This window comes from Grus americana, chromosome Z, assembly GCF_028858705.1.
Source record: "Grus americana isolate bGruAme1 chromosome Z, bGruAme1.mat, whole genome shotgun sequence".
Taxonomy (NCBI): Eukaryota; Metazoa; Chordata; class Aves; order Gruiformes; family Gruidae; genus Grus; species Grus americana.
This window is the reverse complement of record NC_072891.1, coordinates 64,488,544-64,514,899: the sequence shown is the minus strand read 5'-3', so window position 1 is coordinate 64,514,899 and position 26,356 is coordinate 64,488,544. Positions and strand designations below refer to the sequence as shown.

At 39.9% G+C, this 26,356-nt stretch overlaps 1 protein-coding gene across 2 annotated transcripts; it reads right to left on the bottom strand.

Annotated features, from left to right (window-relative positions):
- Nucleotides 1–1,717: 1,717 nt before the first annotated feature.
- DCP2 (decapping mRNA 2) lies at nt 1,718–26,288 on the bottom strand. Of its 2 annotated transcripts, none has more exons than XM_054809549.1 (11): nt 25,963–26,288; nt 18,002–18,153; nt 16,219–16,346; nt 15,727–15,825; nt 11,075–11,227; nt 9,306–9,418; nt 9,091–9,198; nt 8,196–8,319; nt 7,522–7,629; nt 5,758–5,809; nt 1,718–5,064 (listed from the first exon to the last, which is right to left on the bottom strand). In XM_054809549.1, the coding sequence occupies exons 1-11, from the start codon at nt 26,013–26,015 to the stop codon at nt 4,901–4,903; spliced, it is 1,254 nt and encodes a 417-aa protein (XP_054665524.1). In that variant the 5' UTR covers nt 26,016–26,288; the 3' UTR covers nt 1,718–4,900. The 2 variants fall into 2 exon arrangements, with proteins under 2 accessions (XP_054665524.1, XP_054665525.1); XM_054809550.1 differs by lacking the exon at nt 25,963–26,288 and adding an exon at nt 25,463–25,567.
- Between the last annotated feature and the right edge of the window lie 68 nt (nt 26,289–26,356).

Genomic DNA, 26,356 nt, shown 5'->3' with positions numbered 1-26,356 from the left:
AATACAGCTTCCACATACTGCAGTGCCATGCAGACACAGGAAAGTTACTTAAGGATCCTGTTTTAAGTGTAGGCTTGAGAAGTATTTGCTGAGAGCTCTTACACACTTTTGCATACTTTTCCTGCATAAAAAAAATATGTACCCAACCAGTAGGATATAAATGGTTCATCTCCCTAGTTTAGTAATTTTGCTCAAACCTGCTTAAAACAATTTGCAAAGTAAGTTTTTCTCACAGTGGGAAGTGTGTTGTAGAGAACTGAGTTTGCAGGATCTGTATTCTTAAAAAGCTATAAATGCCTTGTTTTAAAATGATTAATGCTGTATGAGCTGTAATCATTTTCTTAAAGGCACTGAACTGTAACCCATAATGGAAACTAGAAGCTAGTTCTTCTGATCAACAATATAAATGCTTAAGAATGACAAAATATTTAACAGTGTTTCAGTAAATTCCATAGAGGACCTATTCAAAGTTAAACATTCTGTACCCTGTGAAATTTTGATAATTACTTAAAAGCAAGCTTGCTTTTTTCCATGAAGTATTGAAGGAAAAAAAAATTAAAGACACTTTTAATTCCTTCCCAGAAGTATCCCAGAGTAGAGAACAATTTAAAGATGAGGGTTTCTGTAAAGCTGAAGCTGTATAATAAGTTAAGTCTAGCTTAAGCTAACATTTTCAATGAAAAGGCAAGTTAAAACCCAAGCATTTAATTTTAAGGTACATACTGCTAATCCAGTATACTTCCTCTTCTGTGATCTTGAATGTGGCCAATGTAATTGCTACATATGTTGTCTTCCTTCTAAGTTCACAATCTACTAGAAACAATGAAATGCACACACAGCACAAATACTACTGCATCTATCAGTATGTACAGGATTAAGAACAGTGCAAATACTAGCATTTAGCCTACTTTCATTCTTGAACTACACTATTGCTATAAATGCATAAGAACAAAAACCTATTATGCAAGAGTAGTGACATTTCCAAGCCTAATTTACTGTAAAAGCACCTTCAGTTTGTAGAAATTTACTGTGTCTTAAATAATTGTAGTTGCTTCAAAAGCTGAAATATTTAATAACAAAAGCAAACTGAAATTATGAAGTCATGCATAAGCACCAGATTATTTAACATTTACAGTGCAAGACAATTTCTGTAAATAAAGTGATTCTAAATCACAAGAGAGGCTATTCTACCAGTTCTCATTAATTTTGAACTCCCTAACACATTTAGAGTATAACCTCTTAATTTAAAAGATGAAGGCACCTGACTTTACCTCTGAAAAAACCCTCTGTTGCCCAGAATTTATAAAAACAGGTAGCTGAGGATTAAATGGCCCACTGACCCAACAACTGGACAGCCAGTCACCCATGGAGCAGCAGTACCATCTTGCACCACAGGATATTGGAGCTTGGATTCTTAATGTATACTCTTGCTTTTCACACCAGAATGACAAGTGCTGCTATAAACTGCAAATCAACAAAAGCAACTCTACTATAGTAAGTAAATTTGGGAAAAAATAATTTCTTATCTGAAATTACAGTCTGAGAACAAGTCTGTTAGGAACAGCCAGACCCAAAGCCTGCCTTGTTTTTACAAGGAACTCTTACATTTATAACAGCCACAGGTAGATGAAGGAAAAACACAGCAAGTATTGTTCTCAAATCACCAAATTAAATCAGGAAGGTCAGAGCACAGCACAGAAGCCTGGAACAGTGGCTAGGCCCAAAGTTTTATTAGAAACTATTTATGCAAGTTTGGTCTAAATAATTTACATTGTGTTAAAAAAATACTTTGATTGTGCAATAAATAAAGCTATTTCCCCTCTTCTTCCCAGTACCACTGTTTCCAGACTTCAAACTATGTAAGACACAGTTACTTTGAAAAGCATGCATGTACATCAAGGAGTTGAAGTTAATAGCATTTCAGCACAGAACATGTCATTCAATTAGGCAGATCGCTCTTCAGTCCAAGTTCAAAGTTTAGAGCATTCTGTGAAGGAGAGATGCTAAAAATCTCACACTAAAGCAAAGAATTCATGTAGTACTAGAAACTGCAAACTAGTACTAGATTCCCAGCACCCACACATTTGTAGGTTTTTTTCTTAAATGTGTGTTTATTCTGCGAGTTCTTTAATTTCAAGAACATTGAATGACTACTCATAATCTGAACAACCCCCTACAGGCAAGCATTCTCAAACTGAGCAATGTTTGTTTTTCAAGTATCTTCACATCAGGTCTCAAGTCTGACATGCGAACAGTTACTTGTTTCTCTGTGTCTAGCTCCCATAAAATAAAACCTCACAGAACTAAATTCTAAATCTCACTTGTTATTTCTTCACTGTTTTACAGAAGATAATGTAAACTGTACTTCTAAACTTAGAAATATACTTAATTATAAAAGGATGGTAAATAAGAACATAAACAATAGTAAACAATTAAAAATGTTCACAGTGCAGGGCACAATGGAACCCATAAGGTAGATCACATGCCACCACACTTCCACTGTTTTAGAAACCTTACTGAGAAAGCAGAAAGCAACGTTACTACAAGAAACAGTACCCTTATACAAAGAAGTTAAGTTATTGCATATTTATCACATTTATTTGCAACTCACATTAAGGCTAGATTTACTAAAATCATGACAAATGTATAAGCCCCACTTTGGGTTGCTTAATGAAGCAACCAATTTCTCTTACACTGAACCAGCCTTTCAGTAAGAACTAAAAAAATGACCCAGTGAACATGGAGGGCAGCCAGCATCTCCTATTCATAGGACATGCTTCATTCTAAAGACTTCCTCTGCCTGCGACATGGTTTCCCGAACAGTTGGCAGAAGCTCCAAGTTCACTGTTTCATCAACATCCCCCATATTTCACAGAGCACTAGATGAAATACAACTGTAATTTATCTAAAAAGTCAACTCACTTATTAAAGATTTCCACAGCCTGGTATTTAATCATGCCTTAGGAGAGTCTTGTAAACTCCACAGGCAGTAGCAGCCTCAGCATATGAATACAAACTTCTGCCTCACCATGAGTAAAGGCACTTTTGCTGGGAAATCAACAACTTGCACTAAAGAAGTAACTAAAGATTAGTTTTCACCAGAAGCTGAACAACATAACCTCCTCCAGCATTATCCCACCTTCTCCATTACTGTTCTTCACCATTTACTATTTTGAACAGCCTTTGGATACCTTTTTTTAAATTTAAAACAAAGTGAGACAAAGCTAGATTGAGCTATTTCACGATTTGGTCTTGAAGGACAAGGCCCTCAGGACTCTTGTCCTCCAGAAGGAGGAAATGCTGCAGTCTGTTTCTCCTGCTGACTGATACAAAAGTCTAGCATTCCTGTCACCAAGACTAATACAGCATTAGAGTCCCAAACCACCTGGTGCCAGGCAGGTAAATAAACCAAGAGAGAGTTCTAAAGCTATTTCTGAGGAAAAGCACTAGGTAACAGATCAGGTAGGGTAGATGAAGTAGGGTGGTTGAAGGAAGACCAGGATTTTGGTTTTGGATGACATACGAGTTGCATAAAAACACAGTGCATGAGCATACACTGATGAGACAAGGGCGTAGTTCATTCAACCTATGAAGTTACCAATTACTCACCTTTATTTTAGGAAAAAGTCCATCTTTAAATCTGGGACAACAAGCTGCTGTGACAAATTATTTCAATGCATTTCTCTCAACTGCAAAGCACATGTTCGAAAACCCTTTAACTTGAATCATGAAGGCGATTTAACATTTTTTCACCTCAAATCTTACTGGTTTTTTTGTTCCCCCCCAATCTTTGATATTTTTACTAAGAAAGCATTGTAGCTGAAAATGACTGAGGCTACATTATTTAAATGCTAACTGCAAGTGCAATTCAATACTACTGGATATATACAGAGCATACACTACACGAGATCTGAGGACAACAGCACAGAATACAATACTGGACACCCTTAGAATACTTATTGCAAGCCTGATTAAGCCATTTAGTGTCACACAATGACTCTATTATCCATGCACCTGCCTTCCTCCTCAGCAAGGTCTACAGAGGCCTATTTACATTCAGTATAAATTCTACACAAGTAACCTCTCACAGGCAAAAGTTTAAGCTTTTCTTTTTTGACAGCAGCTGCAACTGGGATAACACAAAACTTTGCAACTTCTTACCCAGCTGGGGACAGTGCATAAGAATTGAAGCTAGACACTTTGAATGGCTAAGTTCTACCCAGTTTGTGTATCCTCAATGAAGTCAGAGGCAGAGTAGGTACAAGAAGTCAATATGCTATAGATTTGACTCCAAGTGCTACTGATCACCAGCCAACAGAAACTATCAGTGTGAAGGAGAGAAGGTATTTTGAGCAAGCAACCAGGACACAGAAAGGATGACAGGCTGAGGCCAGGTTTGAAATGTGCAACTTGGTTTCAAAACCACTAGGACAGAGGAGTCCTCTGAGAATCATTTTCATTGCCACTGCCGTAATATTGCAATGTACTACACAATAATGACTAAAGTCCAATAATTTACATCAGAGCAGTTAAAATCTAGCAAGCTGGTATATTCCAACAGTTAAAAAAAAAGTCAATGACATTCTACAAAACACACAGCAAGTTAAAAAAAGAAAAAAGAATGCCCTCTAATGCACAGCTAGGAACAAGTGAACTGAACACTGGAAAGGTACTTTTGTGGACAAAGGCTATACTGCATTTAAAGTGCAACACTTGACTATGCCACTCCCATACTGCAAAGAAAACAAACCCTTCCAAACCACCAGTCAGTCCCTGCATTGCATTTAAAAACAAACAAACAAAACAAAACCAAAAAACTCCTGAGAAAGAGTAAGGCTGGATAAGAAACCTCCTCAATTGCAACAGCCAAGTCTGATTTTTGTTCCTGTTAAGTTTGCTGTCAGAGGTCAAAACTTTTCATTATGGCATCATGGTCAAACTTGAAACTCAAGAAAGCTCTTGATGAGAAAGCAAATTTGTAATGGCCATTGCATGCCACAGAGCGTCCCTCTACATGTTCTGGCAGTGGGTCTTCACTGGAGCAACACATTTCATACGCTGCATCTGTTTAAAGAGAAAAAAGCATGAAACAAATTTTAAAGTTATCAATAAGAGTATCAATAACAATACAAAGCCATAACTCAAATGTACATTCAATTAATATTTATGGCAAAATCTGTATGTCTGGTTATAAATAGAAGAAGGTAACTCAAGCAGACATATTACAAGTCATCTAGTGGCTAGAACAAATCTTGAAAGTCATAGCAATCTGGGGACACTTTCAATAGCCAGTTTTACCCTCAGATGCTGTTTTGCAAGTCATTTCTTAGTAAGGAGGAAAGAAATACAACCCTATTTTCTGAGCAGTAAGTAAAGAACCGTGTGCACTCTCTATAATAGCCCATTATCAACTGCAGTTTATTACTAGCAGGACAGAAGAAAGCCTTGAACCAACACTCAATTATCAGCATTGTGTTGACTCAGATACTATTTTCCTAAACCAGCTTTCAGTTACTTTTTACTCAGCCACCTGGTGTCATCTGACAGTCCTAATAATTAAAGAGAAGAACTGCAAAACCAACATGAAGCAGCCCATGAAGTTAAACAAATAATAATAAAAAAAGAACCCTGCCTTAAAAAATACAGCTTTATAACATTTGGTAGCTTAGCATACAAGGAAAAACCCTCAACCATCATTATTGACGTGCCTTCAGCCTGTAACACATGACAATGGATGAAAATTCAGACTGCACTTGCCTGTTTCAAAGTGATCTTGAAGTCTTCTTGGATTAAGCCTTTTTTCACATTTCTGGTTAAGAGAACGACCATACATTACACACTTCAAAGAAACGACATTCTACTTCTTAGGCGTATAGCTTAAACATCAGCTAAAAGGCATGCTAATTATATTTACTTTGACACACCTTCTAATGAGTAAATTATTTCACTTCTAACTCAGCATCAATTCTGTCATGTTACTTTATCTAGTAAGCATGGTTCAAGTCCACAAGTCTTTCAGAAGCATGCAACCTTTTAACACTCAAACAACCATTTTTAAAATGTAGGTTTTTAGGGAAAATTTTTGAGTGCTTTCTAAATGTTTTAAGCTGGAAAAGTCTTGGATATGATGGTGTGGAATCAAAGTTACACACGCAGAACCCCATTCTTCAATTGGCTTGTCCCAAAAAGCAAGGGGAATGTATTTGCAAATACGCTGCTACTGCCAATTAGCATGCATTAGAGACCCAAACAGAACCCTCCAAGGAAGAGTTCAGTTTTAACCCCAGGAATGCTGCTGTAAGTATACAGAGAAAAGCATGGCCCTTTGCAGTCTGTGTGAATTAAGAGTTCCCTGGCCTCCAAATTGCATAGAAAATTATCACTGGGCCATGAAATACTTAAATTTCAAAGGACTGACAATTATGAAAATGTAAAAGAAACACCACAGAAGTATTTAGCAAAGCCTGTAAAGAGCCTACAAAGTAACTATGGAGTATTAACAGTTCCACTTTTTTCCATCAAGATCCTACAGATTCCTGTTACAGTTTTTTCTATACAACCAAATTTCTGGCCAGTCAATTCTTTGACTTTTCATTCTTGTACTCTCAGACCCAAACAGAACTAACCATTTCTTGCTACAGTGAGGATTTTACAGGACAAGAGTTTCTGCACTTCTACACGAAAAAACAGAGAAAAGGTAATAACCACAAGCCAGAATGGGAAGAATCTAGCCTACAGCCAGTAAACAAGAAAAACTAAAGCCTGGACGAGCCAGCTGAGCTGCATGGAGAACTGGGGCTCACTGCTACACAAAAGCCAACAAAGGAGAATTGGAGATCCATAAAGAATGGGTGGGGCATAAAAAAAAGACATTAAAAAACCAAAGGTATTTCAGTGAGCCTTCTCCCAGACAGCAGAACTGTCAGGACAAAGACAATTAGTTACTGCAAGGAAAAGGTAACAAACCAAGAATATCATACTGGGATTTACAAACTGCTGTAGTTCTACTGTATGATTACAAAATTCTATGAGATTCTGGCATTCAAGTCAAGCCTGCATGTCAACATTTTTGTTAGAGAGAAGGGAAGTAATAAGCACGTGCATTACCACTTTGTATCTATTTTTTTTGCATAACAAAACTCCATGCTTACAACAATATATCATACATGAATAAATAAGACATGTACTATACTGAGTAATTATGACATACTACAGTAGACTATTACCTGACAGGAATCTGGAAAGGTGCAGGATTATCTACTGAAACAGCTGACAAATTTTCAACTGCTAAAATAAGACTTACTTCCAAAATGCAAACTTTGAAGTTTAGTATGCTTGTCTATAGAAGTATACGCATACATGGTAAGAAATGTCCTATTTCTACAAATACATACCAAATATTCTGATCAAATATATCTTTGATAGATATGCACTCTACTTTCTTTCAGCAGGACATTGGCCCTGACATTTGTTAAGCATTACTAGAACCTGTTAATGAGACAGCCACTGCACGTTTCTTACCAAGGTATGGTTTTGCTTAACTGGCTGACTGTGGACTCCATTTGTTCTCTTCTTTTGGCTTGAAGTGTCTTGGTACTGCTTTCTGCCATTGTTCCTCAAGCTCTGGCTCTGCCATTAAGTCCAAAATGTAGTAAAGAGAAGAGTTTAAATGGCAGTGTTGAACATCACTGCACTGACACTTCCTACTTAATAGTAAAAACTTTACTCCAAATAACCTCAAAACATGTAAACAGTATCTATTGTAGACAAACTGAAGAACACTGAAATTAACCAAACATACACTCAAGTTACAAAGAATCATCAGCTGTTACTCAGTCTCTCTTGCACTATTACAGACACTGTATTACACAAAAAATTCAGTTCAGTGAGTTCCCATACACTGATGCATATATACTAGTGGTACCCAAAATATTTCAAAATGGTATATGGAGAACACTAAAATGGTGGGTAGTCATTGCTATCTATACCCGAAACAAACCCAACTAACACCTGATACCCACCACCTCTAATGTCAGATAAATCTGAGAATCCCTCAGATTATTTTTTCCATGTTTTTATTTTTGCATGCTATGGTGATAAAATTCAGTATTTTCATTCCAGAGAGGAACCCTTATGAACAAAGACATCTGTTTTAAATAGCCCAGATGCATATGTTTGCCCAACTACCAACCTACCTTTATTTTCAAAACTTCAGACATCTCAGGATGATTATATGGCTTCTGTGGCTGTTTTGGCTTCACCCACTGCTCTCCTGAAAAGCCGTCTGTAAACATCTGCTGACCACAGCGAAGTTTGGGTCTAGTACAGGAAAACAAACAGAGTTTACAACACAACTTCAAAACTATCAATAGCAGAAGAGAAATATGAAAGAATTTTCTGCTTTTTGAGAACAACCTGGAAGGCAAGCTTAAGTAACACGCGGAAACTCTTATAATACTCACTGTATTCACCCAACTTTGTTTTGCCTGCTGGCAGGAAACCTGTGTTCTGCATAGATAGCAGGCTAGGTCCACGTTAGCATTTGTCCTGTTGTTGTCAGTATTGATGCTGACCTGACTCAAATTACTGGAGCATAGCCCTCTCTTTGGGACTACAGGTTTTAAAGTTTGCTCTACTGCTTTTAGCTGAGCTGAATCAAAAGCCCACAGCGCTTATTCCCGTACTGACCACCACAGGTTTCCTCTAGCTAGCTACTTATAATAGTACTTTACAGTCCTACTTTAGAGAGTCCTATTTTTCCTCTGTGAACTGCCAAAAGCATCGAACTTGAAGCATTGAAAGTTATCTCCTTGTTTTAGCTTCTGTTTTTCAGATTCCCACAGACAGGACTCAAGAAATTATCTCAGTTCTGACACATGTGAGAATTTACAGAAAAAAAAAGTGTATCATGACATTAACTTCTCATCCTATTTACAGTCCTGTGAGATATTTCCACAATTATTTTTTTTTTTATTAACCCATTCTATTACTGGAACACAAATACTCGGAGAAAGAGAAAGGACAAGCAGCTTTATATGACCAATGTTTTATAGAAAAGATATAGAGGTGTTAAACTGACCTGGTTCTTACCTAGCTTTTTCCAAGTTGGGCTTAGAGGGTGTGCTCCCTGTAGATGAAAATCCATTGTCACTATCTGAGGAATCTCCATTCCTTCGGGAAATCCATTCCCTCAATGGCCTGTGAGCAAGGAGAAGTGCAACAAGATCTACTTACTAAAACAAATCTAAAGAAATTCAAGTTGTCTGAAAGGCACAGGCCTAGCATTTGCCTCATATCAAACATACCTGATGAAAGGAATTGCCATAAAAAATTTGTTAGGTGCCAAACCCAGCTTGGACTTCGGGGTCATGTCATTTCTGTGGCATGGTAATTTGTCAATGGAAAACCACTCAATATTCTAGAAAAACAAGAAATAAAATTAAAATACCCACTACTGTAGCCCTACACATTTGCAACATTCTGTATCCACCACAATTATTTCTCTTCATTTAAAAATTACAATGGAAGACTTTAACAGACCAGAACAGGGTTTTTCACAACAGGTTATTTAACAATGGGATCATTCTTCTGACTGCAACTACAGAGTAACAGATGGTACAGCACATACTCATTGCAAGATATGGCACCTAAAATACGGAACGTATCATCCAGCAACTAAATTCTGAATAAGGGTTTCAAAAGTCAACCAAACCACTGCACACGGAATGCCACAAATACAGGAAGAGGCTTTAAATAACTTTCAAAGCCACTACTATTCTTGCTATTTTTACAGTGCCATCAAAACTAGACCACCAGTACTAGTTCCAAAATTATCAGAAAGAAGGGGATTTAGTTTGCAGAGTAAGTTTCAGGTTTTGTTATAAAAGAAAAAAAACACATGGGCAAAAGACAGGATTTGTGTTATAATTTATACATTATAGTTTTAACTATTAAAACTCTATACTTTTAAGAATAGAGAACAAAATCAGGAATTCTGAATGTACATAATGTAGAAGAACCCACATGAGGTTTTCTATTGCAGAACCTAGCCCCTAAACCTCAGTTTCAGATAAGATGCATATTATGGAAAGAAGTTACAAACTAAGCAGGTTTTCAATATTGTTCTACAGGGAACACAAAAATGGCATGCCTGGTTGTATTAAATCAGATGAAGATGGTGCTTCAGCAGGGAGAAAAAAAAATCTGTCATTGTAAGAAGTCTCCCTCACCCCCACACAGACGGTCACTGTTATAAAAAGGGAGGTATTTACTGTACATTTTTAAAATCCTCAAAGTTCATCCTCTTTTACTTCGTATTTTGAAAAACAGGTGTCTAACACAAGAAATTAAGAGACTCCTGTCTTGTCAACTACAAGTACCTTCTCCTATTCAGAAAGCCAGATGCCCTGTTCAGTGGCACCACCTGCATGAAAATATGGGAATAGCTGTTTTAAACTGAATTGCAATACAAGAAAGATATTCAAACTGCCAAGATTATGGATATCAGGAACAAAGTCTCCAACAAGTCTGCTACCTGAGTCTTTGCTTTTGCCTTTCACAATACCTTTTAAAAGCCTAATGGTACACAAATCATCCAAAACAGTTCCTGTTTTCTGTCCCCTTCCCAACCTCCTCCTTAAAATACACTGTTCTCCTAGGCACGATGGTATTAGCCATGAAAGAGAACACAGTCCTTAGTTTTTCCTTCTGATACGCAGGCTTTGTATATCACAAATTAATAATTACATCTTCAGAAGAACATATACTTATATATGCATCTATAACTAGGAATAACTTGAAATGATTAACACGTACACCACCTGAGCGAAAAGAAGGGGAAAATTATAGTATGACAGCATGCTCTAATGTTGTTTTCATGATAAATGGAGATGTCAGACAGATGGTCAAGATGGTGCAAGAAGTTAACAAAACCCTACAGTGCAGAAACGCCATTTGTACCTAGTATTTGAGGTATTCATCATGCTTGGTAGTTTTATTATTTTACAGACCATTAGCTTTAAAAATCAAGCTCCACAACCAAGGTTCCTATAGATTCAAACAAGATAATACATACTCGAATTTCCCTTCTAGTTTTGGGGTTGAATTTTGTGTTCTTGGGAACTCCTGGAATGATATACAGCCGTGCTAATTGATCGTTAATTCGCAGCTCAATGTATTCGTCTTTGCAGATATAATCTTTTATGTCAAACCCAGTTTCTTCAAACACCTAAGAAGCATATAGATTAAATTAGTGTGTGTGTTCAGATTTATCCTTTCAGAATCTATCATCACAAGGAAAGCAATGACTATTTTCCAGATCTATCCAAGAGAGCAGGCCACTGCTGGGAAAAACAAGCCTTTACACAGAGATATATCCTCAATGATAGAAAAAATATCTAGGATCCTACATGCTTTACATTTCTCTAAGACAGACAGACCTGTAATAAAAGCTGAAACAACTCTGTTACACTTCCATGTAGCAATTTATTAACATGGATGGGAAGTCTCTTGCTGCTCCTCCATGTTGCTGGATGCATGAAATCTTATTCACAGCAAAAACTACTATTTGGGGAGTAAAGAGATCTTCAAATTCTAGCAAGGTTTACTTGGACCTCAATTTTTCTTCTCTTTCAACTATCCTTCTCCTTCATGAACCTTCTACACTCAATACATACAATCATTTTTATGGTCATACCAAAACCCAGCAATAGGGTAGCAAAACTTGTACTACAAAACTCAAACTGCACATTCACAATGACATACAAATTCGAACTGCACTGTCAGCTACTCTGAAGAAAAAAATATTAGTGTTATACCTGCTGAAGATTAGTAGAAAGACAATGATCTTTTAAAAGAACATCATCTTTGTGTATTTTATGGTCTTGCAGTGAAGGATGATAGATTCACAGAATTGTTTGGGTTGCAAGGGACCTTTCAAAGATAATCTAGTCCAACCCCCCCCCCCCGCCACAGGCAGAGATGTCTTTCACTAGATCTGGTTGCTCAAAGCCTTACTTCAAAACGTTTACTTTTGACAACATTCCCAAATATAAAAGGTTTAGAATATAAAAAGATTCATGTCAAAGACACCTAATAGCTTAACTCTGATCATGCCTCTAAGCTTGCTAATACTCATTTTTAGAAACTTCTTAGCCCTCAAAGTCTCCACAGGAAATACAAGTACTCAGAATGCAGGATTGATACCACTGTCCAAAACATTTCTGCCCAGACAGTGGAACATGCACATGAACAATCACTCATAGAACTGGATATTAACGCCAGGGGCATTAAGCCCAACTGCCAATAATCCAAAGGCAGAAGTCCTCAGTCAATTTTTTTTTAAAGACCAGATTTAGAATTAAAAAGAGAGACAGGATCTTCAGTAAAACCTTTTCTCAACTCCGATCTCCTGTGGGTAAATGTAATGAAAAATAGAACCAAATAACTGCATATAAAATAATAATAGCAGGAAATTCTCAAAATATGTTATGCAAAATACATTGTCGCAGAGGAAATTAAACAACAATCTGAAAGAAACAGATGTGTTTAATACAAAACAAAAAATTGACTAGTTCAAACTAGCACATACAACCCCCTCTTTTATAAAAATAAAAGCAAGCCATCTTCCCATCTAACTACATTAAGAACATTAGAGTTTAGGGGGGAAAAATAAAAAACAAACAAAAAACCCCCCCAAACCCACCACACACTGTGTCAATTAAGATATGCTGTTCCTCCATACTTACTACTAAATACTAATGTTTTCCCTTCCTAAATGATCTTTCCAGATGATTTAAGTGAATTCATTGTAGAAATTCCTTTTACCAAGAGAATCATCTATTTAGTATAGTTTTGCCCTCATCAACTGCTGAAATACTACTTGTATAGGCACTGCTCAGCGAAGACCCCCTCAATTAGGCCTTATACAGATGCAGTTTATAGTTTTAGATCTGTGCTGACTCCAGTAAATGCAAGTAAAAGATTTATGCACAGATATTACAGACATCCCAATTCCTGACTACATGTAAGCCTGGAAGAATTTGCCAGTCTACAATGACAATCTACCTTGATGGAAAAAGAGCATAGCATCAGTGTTGTTCACTAGTGTAACCTAAATCAATATGCCAAATTAAAAAACACCATCAAAAGATATTTTTCCAGTATAACTATGTCCACTTTAATGCTTTTGTTAGCATAACTTGAAGTAAAGAGGAAGGTATACTTCACATCATTCCTTCCTGAAGCAGTTACGCATAGTTTGTCCTGCCCACTGTGTTGTAGTCCATGTATTTTTATGGTCTCCTCTCCCTTCAGTTCAGTCCTTTAGACCAACCCTAAAAGCACCTGACTAGTAAAAGTTTAACTGAACAAGCTATTTATGGGGAAAGAGACATGCATTGAATAATCAAGTTAACCTTATTAAGTCCCTGCTCATCGCTCCCCAGCCCTTGAGTTCTGCAATGACAGTCCACTCCATCTGTAGTTCAGTGTACTGGTTTGGCTGTGATAAGAGTTAATTTTCTTCACAGTAGCTAGTTATGGGGCTGTGTTTTGGATTTTTGCTGAGAACAGTGTTGATAACACAGAAATGTTCTTGTTATTGCTGAGCAGTGCTTACACAGAGCCAAGGCCTTTTCTTCTTCTCACACCACCCCACCAGCGAGGAGGCTGGGGGTGCACAAGGAGTTGGGACAGGACACAGCCAGGAGAGCTGACCCCAGCGGACCAAAGGGATATTCCATGCCATATGATGTCATGCTCAGCTTATAAGGGGCTGGGGGAAGAGGAAGAACGGGGGGGGGGGGGGGGGCAGTGTTTGGAGTGATGGTGTTTTTCTTCCCAAGGAACCACTACACATGCTAGAGCCCTGCGCTCCTAGAGATGGCTGAACACCTCCCTGATGGTAGGAAATGGTGAATGAATTCCTTGTTTTGCTTTGCTTGCACACGCAGCTTTTGCCTTACCCATTTAGCTGTCTTTATCTCAACCCATGAGTTTTCTTGCTTTCACTCTTCCGATTCTCTCCCCCATCCCACCAGGGTGGAGTGAGCAGGTGGCTGCGTGGTGCTTAGCTGCTGGTTGGGGTTAAACCACAACAGTTCTTTTTGGGTCCAACATGGGGCACGAAGGGTTTGAGATGACGACAGATTTGACTGGAATGTTCTAGATTGAGCTTATAGCTGTTATTGCTGTTTAGCTATTAATTGGCAGGCTCCTGTGCTTGCTGTGGGGCTTGCTTGCCTTAATGTATATTACAGTCTAGTGCTTGTTAGTGGCTGCTTTTTGCTTTTGCTGCTTGCTGCGCCGCTAATCATCTCACTCTGCTGTGCCTGGGAACATTTTGATAACAGCAATGGCGATGCGCCTGGGCTGGCAGATGGCCAGGGCATCGCTGCTGTACTGGACAGGCTGGAACTCCTGTGTGCAGTCAAGCTGAAGGGACTGTGACCTGGGGATGAGCCCACGTGGGGCAGGACATCCCAAAGCATCTGTGGCCATGGTTATGTCTGTGCCGCAGCATGTATACCTCTGGAGGTGTTGTGAGCCAAGGATAAGTCCGTGCTGGAGAAGGTACACCTCGAAGCATCCGTGGCTGTAGATAAGTCCATGCTGCAACAGGTACACCATGAAGCATCAGTGGCTGTGCATGAGGTCATGCTGGAGCACCTCAAAATGCGTGGCCATGGATGAGCCCACGACAGGGCAGATTTATTTCTGAAGGGACTGAAGAACTGTGGGCTAGGCTATGCTGGAGCAGGTATATCTCTGAAGGCATTGTGGCCTATGGGAAAGGCCACACTGGAACAGGTGCACCTCAAAGTGACTGTGGCTGTGGATAAGTCTATGCCGCAGCAGGTACGCCCCTGGAGAGACTGTGGCTCACAGATAATGCTCCACTTGGAGCAGGTACTCCCCTAAGGGACTGCAGTCTGTGGATAAATCCGAGATGGAGCAGGGGCAATGGGAGGAGTTTGTTACAATGTTAAACTTGATGGTCTGGCCCAAAGGGACTGGGGTGGAGACTGTAATGGAAATACCTTTAAATTGTTGTAACCCAGGACTGGATGTGTTATGTTACGTGAACATTGAGTTTCTACTAGTAATTCTTTTACAGGGTATTTTTTTAATGCAGCTTAACCATATATGTAGGTCTCCAGCAGCAATAAATCCCACAGATTACTTTATTTTTCAGATTTTACTTGCCATATAAACTGCATTATGGAAAAACAGAAAAGTTCTTCACAATTTTTACATAATCTTCTACAACCTCCAACTAAACTCTTTAGCCTGTTTACATAGCCCAGTGCACATAAGCTAAGTTCCCATTCTTCTACCTTTTTATAGTTATGGTTTCTCTTGAAATTAATATTCCAAAAGCTACAAATTATATAAGATTTTCCAAGCACCAAAAATAATACTTAAAAGTAAACTGATAGTTCAGTAGAGAACTTTAAAAATCAGTTTGATGTTTTTAATTGTTTTGCACTAACTTGCTAAGTCGAGTACTATTTTTAAATTATATAACCACACCCTTGATTATCATGCTGGAACTCAGAAAAGCACTAAAAGCTAGAGCAGAAGACTCCTGCGGAACAGACTATTTATTTACCTAATTTCAATAAAGAGATATCCAAATAAAATGGCTTTTCATCTGATGCATGTATCTTCCTCTCAGCAAAATTTCATTTCTTTAGATTTAAGCTAAGTGAATCAAATATAACTTACCTCTCTAGCAGCACAGTCATGAGGAGCCTCTTCTTTATTTACCTTCCCTTTTGGAAATCCCCAACCAGACTTCGCTAAATAGCCCTGAACCAAAAGAACCTGCAAAGTATAAGGGAATGCAACTGTCAGAGACCCACTACTCTAACAAATGTCTGTGAGATGTCTTCCCTTCACCATCCCCTACTACTCCAAAACAATACTTTTGCCTGGAGGAAGGAACCCATGAGGTTTTCTGTGTTCTAGCAACAACTGTGAAATTTTTTATGGGATCATGCAACTCCAATAAAAAACCCAAAACTGAGTAGAAAAGCAAGCAGAAGTGTGTTCACTGTCTCCCATATTATATTTCTGTACACACTCAACAGTGTTAATAACTGTCACGTCTTTGAATCTGAAGCACTTTTTTTCCTCCTGATGAAAAATTTAAACAACAAAAAGATTACCTGTACATCATCCTTCCCTCTAGCCCTTCACAACTAGTTCTGTACTTACATTTTCAAGTGTTTCATCGAGAATAATTGCACCGTAGGTTGGCACTCCCATTTTGTATTCTTTCCACTCGTCTAAAACCTTTTGTACATCTTCACCTTGAGGCAGTAAAAAAGGGCAGTGACTGAAGAGTACAGCAGCATGTTAAGGAAGATAAACTTTAGCATCCAGTCTCAAATCACATGCAGACATACAAAAGATACCCACTCAACATTTATGATAACAATACTCCCTCCCCTAAATGCTTTCAAGATAATGTATCTTGGAAGTAAAAAATATTATTGAATAATCCATTACAAAACTCTAAAGGTTGGAAAGCATCAAGTAATTTGGTAATTCTAATATGAGCCAATTTAAAAAAAAGAGAGACGAGAAAAAAGATAGTGCAAGGCTGCTTGTTCCAAGGAAGGTCTCCCCCAATTTTGAAGGAAAAGCATCCACATAACAGTTATTTTGAATACGTATTTATTCTTAAACACATTTTTTTTCCACTTTGAAGTGAGAGACAAAAATACGGTTTCATCTTCTGCTTGAAGTAAGCAGAGATAAATTTTTCCCTCAATCATTGTTAGAATATGGTACAGAATCTGTACTTAAGTGTTTACCATGCAACAAAATTATGGTCATTGACATCAAGTTACAGAGATCTAAATTCTAATCACTTTACCAAAATTCACCATGCAGAGAAAACATGAACTACCTGTATAACTGGAAAACTTTGAGAGCAAATCTGCAAGTCCCTAATAAAAGTATTAACATTACATATTGGATATCACATTATACTACCAATAAAAAAATATTCCATAGCAGAGTACTTAAAAGTCCAACACTGCAGCAGAACTAGTATTTCTGGTAAATGTGAGCTGGAGAGAGACAGAAGTAACAAATAAATAACATCTATTACCTTGTATTTTTCCAGCAACATCTACAATTACTAGAAGAATTCTGTTGGTCTGAAAATACATTTATACTTAAAAAACATACCTTAAATAAAGAAATAACTGTATAATACCAAGCAACAGAAAATAATCCTATTTTTACAGTTTATTGTTAACATAAAAGTTGTAGTGTTTCAAAGTAAATTTCTGTTATCAAACTAACAGATAGGTACATTGTGTAGTGAAAACACAGATAATAATATCATGAAAGTTAGAAGCAATACTCCAATCCCTTATCAAGAATATATGGGAAAAGGTTAAAACTACAACACTGGCTGGATGAAAGTCACGAGTTTTTCTCCAGCAAGGACTAGATAGCATACATTCCAGCAGCCCTTGTAGGCAATGAAAAAAAGCAGAGGCCAACCATATGAATTCAGTAAAAATGCATCCTCTCCCCTATCAACAGAACTGTTTCTAGGAGCAACTGTCAGTACTTCCAACAAATATATACCACTGCCCATTGGGGAACACATACCACCTTCAGCTACCTTAACATTTATGTCACCGTTTACTTCGGAAGCGATTAAAGAGACAAAACACCATGAAGAGCTCCAACAGTTCATCTTTGAAACCTACCTAGTCTGCCAAAGTGGATAAATCCTCAAGGATCAGAAATAACCAGTTTTCCACAGTTCTTTAGCAGTTTGAGAAACACCTATTTTATGGATGCCACAAAGTCATGGAAGTAATGAACAGATAAAAGTCATATAACTAGCAATACTAACTTTTAACCACTAACACATGAACTGACATTTTCCTGCTGCAAGTATGAAATTTCAGTAACAATATTCAGTTTACACTTTATCCACTGAGACAGAAAACAATCACAGTAATAAAAAGGATATCAGCTTTAGCAAAGTCTCTTATCCCACACTGAGGTAATCCTGGTGTGTTTTGCATATAGAAATCCAAGTAAAACCAATGGGCAAGTTCAATCTGAAAACACACTCTGATTGCATTATCTCTCTCTTCACTTGGAATGTGCAAAATAAATCGGCTGTCAGGAAAGAAAGAAGAGTAAGATTAGCCAGATCTATCAATTTAAATAAATCTAACAACAAAAATGCATTGCAACAGTAGAATTCCTGATCCATTAGCACAGAGCAACAGAACACCAGATCTTCCTTGTGGTCTGGACAGCAGAAGGTTTTTACACCCAAGTAAGATACAACTTTTACAGTCGAGAAGGAACATGGATCATGATATTCTTTAACAAAAGTCAATTACAATAAATTAAGTAAATTAACTATTGTGCAAACAGGGAGAGTGAAGACATCCTACATAAATGGCTATATTACAAGAATTAAAGCATTTTTACATGTCCAGTAAAAAACAACTGCAAACTCTGATAACAGATGTCAATGCACTTTTTTTCTGGACACAAGTTAAACACAGCTATGTATCTTCACTTAAAACCACAGCAAACTATTAATTTATGTAGATTTTAAAATTCAATACAATCCTATTAATTTTGTCAGTCTGAAATAGAATATGGACAATTGGTTTATTTTTCAAGTCTACTTTATGCTTTAGCTCAGATACTGGCACATAAATATAGAGTTCCAGAGATGTAAGTGTAAGTAGCGCTTTGCGATTGCTTGTTTTACTTAAGCAGAAGAAGCTTTACTTATTTATTTGTAATATCGAGAACAACAGAATTTTATTTTTAGAAATTTGTCATCTACCCCACTGAACTTAAACCATATGGCAGAGATCTTTCACATCCAACTCCTGAGTACCACCAGCTGAATTCCAAAAGCACATAATACCATTACCAGAACTAGAAATACTTCAGACATCTTTACTTAAAATTTGACAAGTACAAATAGTTAAGGGATGTCAAAAGCAGTCGCCTCTCCCAGCCACTCCAGCCAAGGACTGCCTCCTGCCTGGCTGTTGGAGCCCAGCTCAGTGCCCTGGGGTCTCTGTGCAGGCTGAGGGCCATGGCTGCCACTTTCCCTTTGGCAGGTTCAACTAGTAGCAAAGCTGAGCATGTATCCCAGCGACACACACAGGACACTAACACAGCTGGTCACACAGGCTGCCACAGACAAGGCACTGCCTTCAATAGCACCTACATAGAAGACTCACACAAAACACAAGCACAGAGAACCAAGTTCCCTTCTCTTCTTCAGCTGGCAGAGGCAGAAGGTCACTGGTGCAGGCACACACTTGATGCTCTCCAGGTTCACAAGTACATGCACAATCACACGTCCCCCAAGTACCAGCATGGCTCCCTCTGTCCACCCAATAACCTTGCCTGGATCCCAGGCTCTCAGACTCATCACACAAGTCCCTGCCTTGCCAGCTGGTCCAGCTTGAAGTTTGCTAGTAAGTACACGTGCACAACAGGTTTGAGGGAGATAAGACACTTTCCCCTGACATCAGCCCAGCAACTGGCACCAGGCACGTGGGCTGTAACCCACAGTCCTGCTCCAGCCACTGGTGCTCTGCCCCACACTTGCCTCACTCACACAGTTCCCCTGCAGTAGCTGGTTTTCAGGACACTCACCTTCCCCATCCCAGAGGCTGAAAGATGAGACCCTCCCACCCATACAAGTAGCTGGCACTGAAGCATCCCCCTCACTCCAGTAGCTGACACCCCATCCACTCACACACATAGCTATCAGCAGCAGCTGGCACTTCATCCTTGCAGCACACACATAGATGGGGTAGAGAGTGAGATTACACAGAGAGAAAATTAAGAAAAGATTTAATAAGATGACATAAGATAGGACAGACTGTGGCAATCAGGTAAAAAGCATATCCAGACAAGCATACTGACTGGCCCAGTATTACACACAACCAGCCCTTCTTATACTCCCTTTCTGCCTACCCCTGCTTTGTGCTGTGTGTGTCCCTCCCACCCCCCCCCAGCCTAGTGTGTGACTTCTACCCTGGTTTACAGCTTTATCAGATCCAAAAGCCAGGCTGGTCTTCTTGGAAGTGATGTTTGTGGTTTCTTGATAGACTGTCAATTAGTGTGACTGGCAGGTTTTTTTCTTGTCATTGTCTCCACTTTCATTTTCTTAGGTCTGTGTCTGTAAATTTTTGGTTCTGATTTCCCCCTGAAGGTCCCTGCTCAGATAAACTTGCAGGAATGAACATTCCCACACCCCCACACGCACTCATCAATCAGTGGCTACATTTGGTTCTCATCGCTGCCTCCCTTATCATTCCTTCCTCAGGTTTGTGTCCCTGTACCCTTTGTTTATGGCTTCCTCCTTTTCTTATTATCCTGGTTTTGCTTTGAAAAAGGTCCTTGACCAGATTCCCTTAAAGAGGCAGACACTCTCCCTTACATAACCTTATTCACTTCAACTACAGTATTGTCCTACTTGCCAATTTTCATTTGGCAGTAACATTCCCCAAGCGCTCCTTTCTTTTGAAGGCTTTATTACTGCTGAAAATAGCCCTTTCATATAAAGCCGTTGTAGATTAAAGGTAAAATAAAAAAATCCATTTTATAACTAGCTGATGATGTTTTCTTGCCCCAGCACTACAGTTGAACACAAATCTGAAGATACCATATATACATGTAGTACCTAACAGGAATAAGAACACACCAGCATTAGGCTTAGAGTAACAAGAGCAAAGCCAATTAGAACACTGCTTATTAATCAAAAGGTTAACTCCTAAGTTACTTAGAGTGACTGAAGCGCTAACAACAGGCATCTCTAGGTGCTGGCAGCAGGGGGGCTGCAGGGTGGCCTCTGTTGAGAAGGGGTGAGCGCTGCCCCGTGCTGGACCCATCATAGGGCACAGCTGAAGCCAGCAGCCAAGATGGTGGGGCCTCTAGAAAAGCGTATGTAAGAAAGAGGAAAAAATCCCAGGCATGCAGAAGAGAAAAAGAGTGTGAAATGGCAGCACAAACACCAAGGTCAAAGAAAAAGGAATGAGAGGAGGTGCTCCATGGCACAGCAGATGTCCACATTGCAGCCTGTGCAGGATCCCATGGCAGAGCAGATGGATATTTCCTGAAGGAACTTCAGCCTGTACGATTGACCCCACGCTGGAATAGGGGCAAAGCATGAGGAGAAAGGAGTGGCAGAAACAGAGTGCTGTGGACTGACAGCCACCCTCATTGCCCATCCCCCTGTGCTGTCCAGGGGGGAGGAGATAGAGGAGTTGGGAATGAAGGGGTGAGGTTGAACCTGGGAAAAACAGGGATGTAGGGGAAGGTGGGTTTAAGTGGTTTTTTTCTTTATTTCTCTCTATCCAAATCTATTTTAACTGGCAACAAACTAAATTGATTTTCCTCAAATTGAGTCTGTTAACTGGTAAGCAACCTTCCTGTCTCATCCTGAGCCACAAGCTTTTCCATCCTATTTTCTCCCCCATCCTGTTGAAGAGGGGGAGGAAGCAGCTGGGTGGGCATCAGGCTGCTGGCCAAGGTTAACCCACCACAGTCCTGAAGTCAAAGATGGGGTAACAGCACTTGCTTATAGGAGAAAGAGAGCACCAAGAAGCCCCAAAACCTATATTAGGACTCCATACCTCCACTTATTTATTAAGTGAAGAACAACTCGTAGCACAAAACAGCATGATAAAGAAATTAAATGGATATCTGTGACTTGCAATTTAACAGGATGGGTCAGAACAGTCCTACAACTCAAGCATAAACACACAATAACTTAGCATAACTAGAATAAACTGTATCCTGGCCTTGTGTGACTAACACAGCCTAGGAACTCAACAAGTGTTAGAAGACATTATGTACCTGGCTTTAGCTTTCAAACTGTTTTCACATGCTGGCAAGTAACATTTTACTCTCTGAATACGAAGTCTAAGTATAGATGTCTCTTAATTTAGTTTATCAGCAGGGAAAAGCTGTGACAGCTTGAAAAAAAGAAGTGTTAAGTGAAAGTCCATTAGACTAGTGTTTTTAATCTTATTTTTGTTATCCTTAGGAGAATGGTTTTGCAATGAAAACATTTAACAATAATCACCACTGCTATCACTTATTATACTCAATTCTCACACAGATCTCTATAGCTGAATATGAAAGGCTACCTGTAATTTTGTACCGTTAGAAAAAGTTGAGAGTTTTCCTTTGGTTTTTAAGAGCTAGCTTATATTTATTTTCCAGTACAGGTTTCAGTGCTGTATAATTTCAGTATTAGATTCTGTGAGTCAGCTATGAATGTTTGACTCTGAACATACCCATTACAGCAGGATAACTTTATATGTTGAGCTCCACAGGAAGAACAAAGCCCAGGGTCTGAAATCAAGTACACTGGGTGAAAGGCTCCAATAAAGCAAACAAGCAAGACAATTTTCAGTAACATGCATTAAAAAAAATCTACATTTAATCTTAGCTGTAACCTATTTGAAATTATTATATATTCTACTGCGCACAACATGGAAAAAACAGTAAAGTTAGTATCTGAGAAAGCATCCACAAGTACATATTGAGCCTGCAGGGTTTGGTTTTTTTAATCTCCCACAGAAGAAATAGGTACACTAAGTTTCCCTTGTCTAATTAAAAAATAAATTTGATGCTGAATGCTACAGTTGCTACCAAATAGCCAAACTTTACCCTCAGCAAAATACATGATCACACAAATATTGCAAGAAAAACTTTGTAAAAGTAACATCAAACCATAAACCCAGTCTAAGAGCATAATCCAGACCCTCCTAGAAGTTCACATATCTCAAAACTGAGTTGCTTTAAGTGACTGCAGACAATAAAAATTTGGTGTCTCAGCCCAATTAACTATACAATTGAATAGTATTTGCCCACTTAAGATCAAAATTGATTACTACAAAAAAGAAATCCAGTCATCCTGCACAATACCTAAAAACTTGGAATATAAAATAATTGAAGTGGTAAAGGTTGCCCAGCAGTATTTCTTGGTTTTTTTAACCTATTGGGCTCAACAAAACCAACCACCACACCCTCCCTTCAAGACATAAAAAATTAAGATTACCAGCTAAGGCACCCTTGTATGCCTTTGGAGCTAGCAACAGCCATGTGAATTACCTGCAGGCATTAAATCAGCTGTAGCTGCCCCAAACAGTGGAATTATTATTTAGACTAATTGACTGAATTAGCTGGAACAGCTGCAAGTGATCTGAGGATTTACACACAAGCCTCTGAGTAGCCTCTGTGTGGAACCTCCCTGAGCCTCTGCCTGGGTAGCAGCCCCTGTGAGGAAACTATAAAGAAAGTGGTTACCTTAAAGTAAAATCAGAACATACTTCAATTCAGCAATGCATTATGTTGATGGCATTAGCACTAGCTCACAGTGGTCTTTGTCATATGGAAACGTATCGGGAAGGTAAAATGGCAGATGCAGCAAGAAGTACTGATGACTCCATCTCCTGCTTACACAAGCTTTTAACAACTAAGAGTTTTCTTTTGCTTCAGGGCAAAAGGGAATATTCCTGTCCAAAGACAAAGTGTAGAAGTCTGACATATTCTAGCACTCGCGAGATACATATAAAACCAATAGTTCTGTTTTGTGGACATCTAAGCTTTAACTTATCTTTTTGGTTTTCAACTACATACACAAAAAAAAAACCAGCCTAAAAAAATCCCCAAAATTCAAACCACTGGGCAAGCTTAGCTGGAAAGCAGATTTATTTAATCATTTAGCTTAGTAAGAGTAATGTGAATGCTTGCCACTCCTAAAAATTCATTATCAGTTATTTAATGATTTGCAGCTCACACTGCTACAGTCCATATAAAAATATACTAGGGAATTTGTATGGGTCCTGTAACTTTCCAAACCTGTTATACTGAAGTTGAAACTTAAGTTTCATTTGCTGACAAAATTAAAAAAAAAAAAAAAACCAACCCAAAGTATGGGTTGTACTAGAAAATATTTTCAATCTTCAATAACAGCATATGAAAAACTGCTTGTCTCTGTCTACCAAGATTTCCACAATTATCATATACAGATTGAAGAATGCAGGAAGCAACAGGTATTTTCATAACCAATTTATAGCCAGACACCTGAAGCGCTGCACCACTGATCTTACAGTTATTTGTTTATCTTCTCCCTTGAGCCAAGGCCTATCAGACTCTGTCACTCCTCCAGTGCATATCAGAATCCTTTCTCTTTCCCACAGAAAAGCCTGACTCCTGTGCTCCTTCGAGTTGTTCTGCCCATGCCCAAGCAAGGCAATGTATTTGAAGCCGGGCTGATCTGTTAGCACTAATGAAAAACAACAAGGTGAACTAGGAACAAAATGAAGAGTGAGACAGATGGTAACTACAAGCCCCTGATCTACCATTCTAAGGGTTTGTTTTATTTTAAGTAAAGCCACATGACTACATAAATACAGTAAGACACAACACCATTTCAAAGGTAGAAGACGACAGCAGCTCAGATGAAGACAGTAAGACAGTGGGACTGACCCTACACCAATGTAAGATCTGATTACTCATGTGCCCTTCTATCAGTCACCCCGCAGGAGTGACACTAACAGGATATTTCAGATTTGTAAGCATTGTGATTCCCCTCTGAATTTTTCTTCATATGTGAGCAGGCATCTAAAAGACAAGTCCCACGTCTCTGTAGGGAGCCCAAAGGAGACACAATGGAAACACAAACATGCTTCAGAGATGAGACTTAGAGAATTGAAAATTTACTTGTGTACTGCGAACGCTGAATCTTGCATTAGATACACAACAAAACCCTACTGAGCAAACCAGTTCTAGCTTCCTGTGGTATTCTCACTTCTAAGCATTTTCACTCATTTGAAAACAGTAATTCCAGTAAGTGAACCTTCATCTCTTAGTAACCTTTCCCTCTTGTACACAAATACCCCCGAAGAGTTCTTTTCAAGGTGGTAAGAGAGAAGGATTGTCTCATGTCAAATATCACATCCAGTTTGGGGTATCAAATTCTAGGGATGACAGATTAATTAAAAAGGCCAAAGGGCTGTGCCACAGATGATCAGAGGCTGAGATCATAAGGGGGGAAAAGCACCTCCCCAAGAAAAGAGAATCCATGTTTTATGAAAAATTAAGTATGTAGGATTTAGAATAAGAAGAGCTAACCATTTCACTCTCAAAGGACCAACAAGCAGGAGAGGACAGTTTTAGACAGAAGGACATTCCTTTAGCTCTTCTATCTCAGTGGAACATTCCCTTCCAGCAGAGGTAAATCAGCAGAAAGGACTTCCTGCCACCCCTTCTAAATGAAACCAGACGCAAAGTATCACATCATCACTACACACGTCATGACAACCTTATGCTTCTAACTCTTCTTCTACCCGCGCAAACACTGCCGACGCAGTTTTACCTTCCTCACCCAAACAGCATGAGCTACTGAACACCGTAAAAAAACCACACAGACCGTGTTCTGCCTTTTCTTCCACACACGGCCGCCGGTTTAGCGCTAAATCAGGTTCTGACCGCGGCGCCGACGGCAGAGTAGAGCTGGCGGGCACCCTTGCTGCCCCGCCAGGCAGATTCTGGGAGAAGGGGGGAGGGCGGCGCCTTGGGCCACGAAGGCGTGAGGGGGGCGGGTGCAGCCCCACACAGGCACGGGGGAAGCCGCACCGAGCCCCTTCCTTCCGCTTCCCGGCCGCTGCGAGACTACCAACACCACCCCCAAGCCGCCCCACTCCCCCCGCAGAGCTCTGCCAGCCCACGGAGCGCTTAAAGCGGCCCCGAGCAACCCGGGGGTGAGGGGGAGGGCGGGGAGATGGCGTCCACCCCGCCCCCGCAGCGGACGGCCCGAGGCACCACAGGACGGGGGCGCCATCCCCGCCGTGCGGGGGAAGGAGGAGGCGCCGGCCGGCCGGGGCTGGTGGGCGTGAGGCGGGCCCGGGAACGCCCCCGCCCCACGGCTACCTGCACAGGTCGTCCAAGACGCTGCTGGGGATCTCGGCCCGTTTGGTCTCCATGGAGAAACGCGGCTCATCCCGACGCGGCGAAGCCCGAACCACGGTACAGCGGCGGAGGCGGGACTCCCTGGTGCCCGCCTGGCGGGGAGCGGGGCGGGGAGGCGGGAGAGCGGCAGCTGCCGCCGCCAATCGCCTCGCCTCGGTGGCTCCGGGGCCCTCCCGCGTGGCGGCGCGGCCTGACGCGGCGAGCCAATCAGCTGAAGAGCTACTGAGGGAAGGGGACCCTCAGGTGATCGCGGGAAGCAGCCAATGGGAGCTGCGGCCGGCCTCATCATCGCGTGCGTGCGGGAAAGGCCGCCGCCGGAACGGGGAGGTGCGTCACGCTACGTCATGGTACGTCA

Coding starts and splice junctions, on each gene's coding strand:
- DCP2 (XM_054809549.1), bottom strand. CDS start 26,015: ATGGAGACCAAACGGGCCGAGATCCCCAGCAGCGTCTTGGACGACCTG. Junction 9,199..9,305: donor ATGGCAATTCCTTTCATCAG/GTATGTTTGATA, acceptor CCTTGCTCACAG/GCCATTGAGGGAATGGATTT. Junction 8,320..9,090: donor CCCAACTTGGAAAAAGCTAG/GTAAGAACCAGG, acceptor TTCCTGTACTAG/ACCCAAACTTCGCTGTGGTC.